Below are 9,461 nucleotides of genomic sequence, written 5' to 3'. Positions count from 1 at the left end.
AGACAATAAGTTTGTGTGAGCCTTAGAGATGACACTGCCATTTGACGTCTACGTCTTACACAAGAAGCTCTTCATAAAATGCCGATATCCCTCCTGACATTGCATTTCATAGACAATCCATTTTTTGAACCACACATTCACAAAATTAGAGGCCATGGTGGTCTAGTAGGTAGAGCGCTAGATTTTAGTACTGGAAGTTGTAGGTAGGAGTGAGAATTTTTACTCAGTTCAGTCCCTCCAGAACAGCTGCATGTCCGCTCAGCCCTGAAATGAAAGTGAGGAAAGGCTGTACTCTACGTGCTACCAGGCAACTAGCTTGGTCACATGATTCTGCTACAGGCAATGTCTTTTAGCTTTACATCAATTGCATAACCAGTCTGTGGAAAGAACTGTGTACGAATGCTTCCGTCTCTCACCCAGTTGGCAGCTACACTAGTTCAATGGAATGACAACATTTGACCGTAGCCCAGGTTTTTAAAGCTACACCTGTGCAACTTCATAATTACTAAAACCCGAGAAACAGATTTAACGTGGACTTATGCGACACAGTAATTACCTTAGTAAATGAAATACTGGCACTCAGTCTCAGTTGGCGAGGAATCTTTCAGTATTTACTACGATGTATATACTTTATCTAAAATGTTCCTTCAATTATTTGAAAACATTCAATAGGACTAAAATCAATGCGTGATGACAAAACTCTTCAGATACACTACATAATAGGGCACTGTACATCAGTGAAATACCACTTTCGCCTTCAAAAGTGAGTGTGTGTGTGTGTGTGTGTGTGTGTGTGTGTGTGTGTGTGTGTGTGTTTGTGAGAGAGAGAGAGAGAGAGAGAGAGAGAGAGAATATATATCACCACATTTCCTTGCTTGTGGGGAAATAGGCACAAAGAAATTATACCTCAAGCATAAAAAAAATTGATGCAAAGAGGAGAAAAACTGCTAATGGAGAGTGTCAAACCCTCTCCAACTTATTTCCCTTTTACAGTCCACTGCATCACAAACAGCACATGATAATTTCTTGATGTAGTAGTGGACAACAAACATATTTTGTAACTGTCTTACAAACTCATTACTCTTGTTGCATGAAAGATTGAAGACGTTTAGAATACATGAGAGTATAAAACTTATCATTAATTCTGCTGGTATCCACAGCAAAAAAGTTGAAAGATATAAGTTTATCTTCATGAGGATACCAGCTGAGCTGTGTGCTGTGGTAATAAATAACAAAAAAAATTAACATGTTGTTATTAAAATAACCTACTCATTTACAAATGAAATTCTCTCTCTCTCTCTCTCTCTCTCTCTCTCTCTCTCTCTCTCTCACTCTCTCTATCTCTCTCTCTCTCTATCTCTCTCATTTCTCTCACATGCACACATGCGGTTTTGGTGAACATTCACGTGTGACATCACTACATGTCTCCATGAACATGCAAGTTTCTCCAAGTGTGTAATGCTGTCTCAGAAAAACTGAATAGGTAGTCTGTATAACTCACTTCACAGTAAAAACTATGATGATTTTACATATCTTGAACAAGAACTAACACCTTTCTGAGGAATGAGACAATGTACCACAACACTCTTCATATTAACAGGAAAGAAGCAAAAGTAACACAAATGATGAACAACAATACATTATCCTCAGTCTTCCAAACCTTCAAGCTACAAGGATCATTTGGTATTTTCAAATTTCCATAAAGGCGAAGTGCTATTTATCTGTCAACTCTAACATATGCCATTATTGAAGAGTGGATTGGTAACAGAGTGAGAAGTGCTGATGCATTCCCTACCCTGTTAAAAAAAATGCTATTTTATTACAAATATAACATTATTTTTCATCCAGGCATGACCTTCCAGAAATGTCTTCACGAATCTCTCTCTCTCTCTCTCTCTCTCTCTCTCTCTCTCTCTCTCTCTCTCTGTAACAGACACAGTAATAGAAAATAACTGTTTCTATAATTATTCATTACTGATACTGTGTAATATTTACATTTGTGATACTTTGCAAGGAAGAGGGTACATGCTCTGCAGGATTAAACTTCATAACAATAGCTGCCTTCTTATTACACCATGCTGTAACTTCTCCAATTCAAGTTTTTCCCCCTGAAAGTAATGAAGTCCTTACCTGAGTCCCTAGAGACTTTAGTGTTGTGAACCATGACATCCCAATACACAGTCATTTTATCTTTTATGCAATTTGGTATGTGTTTTTTGTGACAGAAATTATTATTTAAACTCTGAATGCTTGAAATAGTAGTGCACTGTATGATGCAGTAACACACAACATAATTGACCAGTAGGATTATATGAATTTGTATGAAATTTGTATCTGGCTAGTATAATTATCTCGAACCCAATTGTAAAAAAATTGAGAGAAAAGTAAATATATCAGAAAGTTTGTGTGCGTGTGTGTGTGTGTGTGTGTGTGTGTGTGTGTGTGTGTGTGTGTGATTAATATCCTAATTTTATTCTGTTGTCTGCCAAAAATGATGTCCTTGAAAAACAAGTGTATATAGCAGGTTCAAATACATACATAAATAAATGACTTACAAGTTGAACGTTCAGTAAATACTAAATTTAGAAAAATAATTAAAAATATATTTCATTAATACTCTATCATTTGTACATCTTCACTGAGCTAGAAGAACAAGCATTTATGGAGTATAAGGAACTTGGTCCCACATATCCCTTTAAAAACATTCACTGCAGCATCACCCATATGAATTTTCTTGCCGAATCTTCTGAACTGATATCCATGCAGCTGGAAAGCAGAATGTTACTGATTAGTTAATCACTATCAGGAAGATTACAGTACAAATTCATCCACACAAATAAACTTCTTAACTTATACATCATCAAAACCAGAAGTCAAGAGAGTAAACTTACATATCACAGCCTTTTCAAAATTATTTACAAGTCAGGCAACAACAAATATTTGAACTGTTAATTGATCTGTGACATTGGCTATCAAAATTCACTTACTACAAAAGACTTTACAGGGTCAAACGTGAACACATTTGTCAATAAACAAACATAAATACAAAAGAGAGACATAAAGTCAGTGCTAATTGACTTTAGGCAGGGATAACAAGAATAGTACTAGTAACTATCAACATTTTGGGGCCCTTTGTACTTGCTCTTAATGAACAGAAGTAACTTATTTCTCACTTCACTTGTGTTAATAATCTACTTCCATCCCAAAATACGCTTAATTATACATCACAAATTATCTACAAATACAGATATTATATTCAATATCTATAGTCATTTTATATCAGTCATTAAAATGAGATCAATACTTGCAACTCAATATTTATTGCTGTGGGTGATGTAAATCTGATTACTTAAATCCACAAACACATGTGGAGAACACTGGGTGTTTTCTGTAGCTAAGGGCTGAAATCACAAGCTAACCTAACAACTTTCAGAGTAAATATGATTTTAGGCTGAGAGTGTGTAAAGCAATTATACTGAAATGTTAGTGAGATCTATATTAATTTAAATGATTTATTTTAATGCTGGTGAAACATATATTGTTAGATGCTCCTCTGCTAACTATAAATTCATAACACTGAATTTTAAAACAACATTAAACATGAATTTACCTTTATTTTACTGGTATATTACAATTATATTATTAGACTACCTGAACTCATTTGAGTAACTGATCTCTTTAAGAAGTTAACATTTTATTTCATTCTATGTATTCTTTAAAATGTTTAGAATTGTTTTATATGAGATGAATGGAAAGGAATTTATAATTAGCATTTTCAATAAACATAACTAATCCCAAATCAGTAAAGAATTGCAACATCATTAGTTATTATGACTTATTTATGCTTGTGAGTGTTTGTGGTCATACTTAATTAAGTTTCATTATTCGTCAGCGAAGAAGGAGCATAACTTTCTCTTTACATGTCTGAGATGTTTAGTTATAAATTCATTTTTGTAATGCACATACAGTAAACAATATATTTTAGCAGTGCCTTACGCTCCAGTTAACACAGACGAAAATCTACAACTTAAAGAAGTAGCCACAAACAAAATCTCACCGACATTCTAATAAATCATAATACATATCTATATTTTTAAATTATATATTTAAATAAATTATTTACCTGTTTTGCAAATTTCTCCAGAGGTGATGCTCCATTGTTACTCAGACATGTCGTTTGATTTATGATTTATTTTTCGAATTTTCAACTTGTGAATTTATAGTTACTGAGTTATACTTTTTACTTGGAATTTGCTTGAGGTTTCTCTAAAATTGCACTTAAGAGCATATTAGATCTCAAATTAGACATGAAGAACGCAACAAACAAGAAACTATAGACGATTTCTAAAAGGACACTGGATACCTTACTGCATACACTGAAATAAATGATTTCTGAAATTTTGTGTGTGTAAAAACGCAGTGTTCTGCACTCCTTATGAGCACCTGATATCAGTTATTGTCGCTTTTAAATAAATGTTTGTGTTTTAAGAAAAGACAGAAGCAGATTTCATAAATTTTAATTATGGAAGATTTCAAAATCTTCATTGAAAAAACATACAATTTTAACCATAACTTTTACATCTAATGAAAACTGCTCATGTAATATTTTTGTGTTTCTTTTACAAGTTTATATTTTAATGCTACGTGTAACATCCTTTTTAAACATTTCACAAAACTACTAACAACATTACTTTAAAGAAATTAATTTAAGATTATTGAAAGAAAAATAAAACTAAATTAGAACATTTTAAATGCTTCTTTTATAATGTACTACACACCACTAACTTTTAAAGGCTATTAAAAAGTTCTTGTCCAAGAACACCACTTGGCTCTAAACATACCACATGTTCCATTATCCTGCAAACATGACCATAGATGACTCAGCCTTTTTACTTATCAGACACTAATTATCTTTAATTACAGTATGATTTCTGAGATTTAAAATATCTAAAACATTTCAGAAGCTAAGGAGAATACACTACAGTATTTTGCATCACACACAAAAATTCAAGACTTAGGCTGCTTTGTCGTATGGACAATAAAGTAATAAGGACACCAATCATAACAATTTATTCACTGCCCTTTAGGTAAAGGCTTTCCGTCTACGCAGATATCTACTTTAGTGATTAAAAATTCTTTCCTGCCCCTTTTTAGTCATCAATACTGACAGCCTCAAAACATTTGGGGTTATATTTACAATGTTTGTTTTAGATACAGTTTTCAAGTCATTTGCACAAATTCTAAATTATTGAATTACTGGATAGGTATTTCAGATGATCTGCTTGTAAAAATATATTGCAGCAACCTGAGCTACATACTGTGCGATTTAGGCCTACTTTAAATAAAAATCATTCACAAATGTATTTAATTCTCCAATAAAATCAGTACACATGAAAATATATTTATATATATTTCATTTGAACAATGTTTCCTAGACAACGGGCTTCTCAGAAAATTTAAATAGTGAGATGTGAAGTAGCTAAATCTACACATTTTGATATCAACAGATTATTCGTAAGAATAAAGCCCAAGAGTGGGTTAATATAGATTGGACCACTTTAGTAATACCAATTCAGTCAAGACACCATCAGCCACAAACCGAAATATAGGTACCATGGCAAACATTTAGTGCCACACGTGTTCTGATTGTCATCCCATTGAATGCTACTTTCAAACAACTGCTGTGAAGTAACCCTGTATCCAATGGTATTTCAACCAGATTCTTTCAAGAACACACATAAAATCCCACAATAGTTTCCATTCAAATTTTTAGTACACACCACTGGCCACAAAAATGCGATATATACATATAATTGTATGTAAGTTCTGTAGTTGTGTGAAGCATGTGAAACCAAATCTGAAAGTAAACGCTGTCCACAAAAGTATAGGATTTACATTGGCTTTTACATGATGTCTGATTTAGAAACGAAAAGATTACAGCACTACCATAAAATACTAGTAGTATTTTAGGTCTATCATAATATGAAGAAAATTACTAAATACTGGTTGACTTCAACTAACACATGTTACAGTAAATGTGACAAGAATACTATGTTTACTTCTAATATTCAGTACTGTGAATTGTATATGTGCTTCGACAAAACTAATTCCCACTGCCGATGCTCACAAAACAATTACAGTCAAGTGTTGCACATTGAACACATTTATAAACATCTACATATTTCATGCAGTACCATATACCATCTACACTAGGAGCTATAAGTGTTTTAGCCCAGTACAATTAGAAAACAAAAAAAGTAAAACTAAAATTTGCAAAATTTTAGTTCAAAATGATTATAAAGAGATGTGTCACGGTTTTAATTCTGATCCAGCCTTGTCGAATACAGGAGGACGGAGTAGCTAGGGTGAGATAGAAGTGTACTAAAATTTATGCTGAGCCACATTCTCTATCGTGAAACAACTCCATGTAGTGTACTAGTGGAATAATCTATCCCAGTACAACCTGTCACATAAATGTTTTATTTGAGTCTATTGCCCATATTCTGACATGTAACTGCACACTTCATTAACATACAAAATTTACAGCTCAAATAAAATTTTAGCTTTTCCTCTCACACTATGGTGTGTGAAATAATATTCTGAATTTTGGTATTACCAACATGAATGATGTTAATATGGGAGACAAAAGAATGAAATACTACACACCATTTTGCAAGAACAGAGCTACTAATTAATTTAAGGAAAATAAATTGTATGTTAATGTCCTGGTTCAAACAGAATTTTATGTCAGAACACAAGAGATAGTCAAAATGTGAAGCACATATACAATGGAAAAACATTTATGCGACTCTTCACGTTCAACTAAATAAATGAATGAATGTCGAACCAATCGATACTAATGCAAAGGATAGACTAAATACATCTGTCGTTAACCTGTTTTAACGATTAACACCAAATTACTGTATATGGTGTAGACATCCCTATTCTTCTTGTCCAAAGAATAGGACTAGATTAATGTTTTTTCTTAAACTCGAATTGACACCAAGCTTCGCTCCACTTTTCTATCTTCTCAGGTGAGAGCGAGCGTCTGTAATTGGTACAGTATCCGTGTTTTGGTTATGGAGTCAGTAGGCGGCCCGCGCTAGGCTATACTGGTTAGGCAATGCTGCGGCACTCACTGGCAGCGCCGGCCTCTGCTACTGGGTCGGGTGCCGCTGCCGCTGCTGCAGGTGGTGGCTGTGGTGGTGCAGGTGCAGCAGCTGCTGTTGCTGCTGCTGGTGGACATGCTGGTGGTGGTGGTGATGGTGGTGGTGATGGTGGGGGCGGGCCGCCGCCGCCGCTGCCGCCGCCGCAGCAGCCGCCGCTGCCGTGGCGCTCATTACTTGGCTGGGCGCGCATACGGAGTGGGGCGGTAGCGCGGCCGGTCCGTGCTCACCCCGGCCACAGTGCTGCTCTTGAAGGCCTTCCAGCGGCTGGCGGAGTCGTCTGCGAACAAGAGGTGGCAAGGAGACGAGGGAACCGGGTGCGGAGCCTATCTTGGAACTCGAGAAACGGAGGGCACTGGAAACGGGAACAACTTCCCGATGCCTCAAATAAGCACACTGGTAAAAAGTCACCCCAGGGAGACATCAGACTAATACACTGTGGCACTGTCTCTAGCCTTTTTAATGGACTCAATATAGAAAGGGAGATAGTCCACAAGGTTGTACACGTATGACACACACACAGCTGATGCCACCCATTGACGATTACATCCCACACAGCGACCAAATTGCGGCGCTATTGATACCTACGTTTCACCCACTGCTCGACAGTCCCACCCATTTTCTAAGGGATTAATGCCGGGTTATTTAGTGGGCCAGTGGAGATATGTTAGGATGCCTGAATATACATCAAACCAGGACGATCATGGCTGATCCTGGAAAACAGAACTCTCCACAGAAAACTGATCATGAATACTCAAAAGAAAGTTCAATACTTGATATAAATGGTTTATGTTGAAGACTGATGGTGGTCCAAGTCATGGTACGAAAAACTCCCTAAGACATTAACGAATCGCCTTTGCCCTGAAATACACACTCCACACACTAGGGATTAAATGCCTCAGTGGGTCGTAGCCTTGCATCATTTAATACAACGCGAAATCACGACTTGGCAGACCACACTACATGCCTCCAGTCACTTACTGTCCAGTTTCTGTGTTGTTTGGCCCCCTGAAGTAGTACAGAATTATGTGCCGCTACGAGAAAGGGCCTTTTGCGAGGTACCCGACTCCAATTCCACTGCACGCAGTTCCGTTCGGAATGCTAGCTCGGAAATTGGTTACGTTGGACCTACATCCACTGACAGCATCAATTCCTGTCGGACTTGAAATCTATTGACATTCACAAAACGTGAAACCCGTTTCTCGTTTCTGCCGGTTTGGATATTTTTGCATCCCCTGGTCTTATTCTGCGTTACACGGCTGCAAGTGGTAGCCATTCCTTACAGAACTTTGGGCAATCAGCGCTAATGTGACGATATGTGGAACTTCATTCACAGAGTGGTCAGGCCCACATGCAAATACAATGCCTTCTTTCTGACATTCAGTCACGTCTCCACGGCGGAGGGTCACATCACCGTCTAGTGACAGTTCGACACCATCTGCAGTGCTCCAAAGCGACCAATACGCTCTTTTAAGGGTGGACTTTATATATTTTGTTCAGTGACATTGTGTTTAAGAGTACTTCCAAGCTCATCCAAGGTGAAATGATTTTGACAGGAACGTTTTCTGACGCTGTCGCTGTCGCTAACATCCGTTAGTATCTTTATTTTCAGGCCGTAGATGACGACTGTTGGCGGAAGATACAAGCTGCACACTGATTGTCGTGGCGGAAAACAAATGGGCACGTACTAAGTATCAGTATTTTTTAAGTAAGTCGCTGAAATTATACTGTAAGGAGAACTGTCGAATCAGAAGGTGATGAGCGCAAATCTTAGCTTCATACTTCTCATGCTGCGTTGTCCGCCGTAGAGGTTTTATTTTAGCACTATCAGCCGTGGATCACAGTTCTTCCTCGGGTTACGTCTGGAGTCAGTAAATTACCATTGTTGTAAATGCGGGCAGCGCCCTGCTTAACATAGGTCCAGGAAAAGAAACGGCTGCATTTAGTGCCTTAATCGTGTATGGCACCAATGATGTATTTTTAAGAGCATTTAACTTTCTGAAATAAACACAGGAAGAAGCTTAACCAACGCAGCCTGCCTCCGTGGCCTGGGGGCACCGTCGTTTGCTGATGAAGAGATGGTACCCGCCTCTGACATAGATGTGCCTAAGCGGAAAATAAAATGAAAAGTAAGGAAATCGGCGTCAATTAGTAACACTTTGTATGATGACTAGATTGCGACACTGATTTACTAGTTGTGACAAATGTGCCACATGCAAATAAAATTTTAAAAAAGGAAAATTACAAGAGGAGTAAGACTAGACGCAGATAACGTTAAAACAACGTCGATTAGCG

At 37.1% G+C, this 9,461-nt stretch overlaps 1 protein-coding gene across 1 annotated transcript in view; it reads right to left on the bottom strand.

The window, feature by feature from the left end:
- Positions 1-2,581: 2,581 nt before the first annotated feature.
- Positions 2,582-9,461, bottom strand: part of LOC124620060 (KH domain-containing, RNA-binding, signal transduction-associated protein 3-like) — a 537,488-nt gene continuing 530,608 nt past the window's right edge. Inside the window, exons 8-9 of the mRNA XM_047146728.1 lie at positions 4,124-7,521; positions 2,582-2,766 (exon numbers count right to left, since the gene is read on the bottom strand). Of these exons, the coding sequence (XP_047002684.1) occupies positions 7,158-7,521 (364 nt within the window). The 3' untranslated portion in view covers positions 2,582-2,766; positions 4,124-7,157. The remainder of the gene's footprint in view (positions 2,767-4,123; positions 7,522-9,461) is intronic.

The sequence above is a fragment of the Schistocerca americana genome, chromosome 6 (genome assembly GCF_021461395.2).
Source record: "Schistocerca americana isolate TAMUIC-IGC-003095 chromosome 6, iqSchAmer2.1, whole genome shotgun sequence".
NCBI classification, from domain to species: Eukaryota; Metazoa; Arthropoda; class Insecta; order Orthoptera; family Acrididae; genus Schistocerca; species Schistocerca americana.
This window is presented reverse-complemented; position numbering and strand designations above follow the sequence as displayed.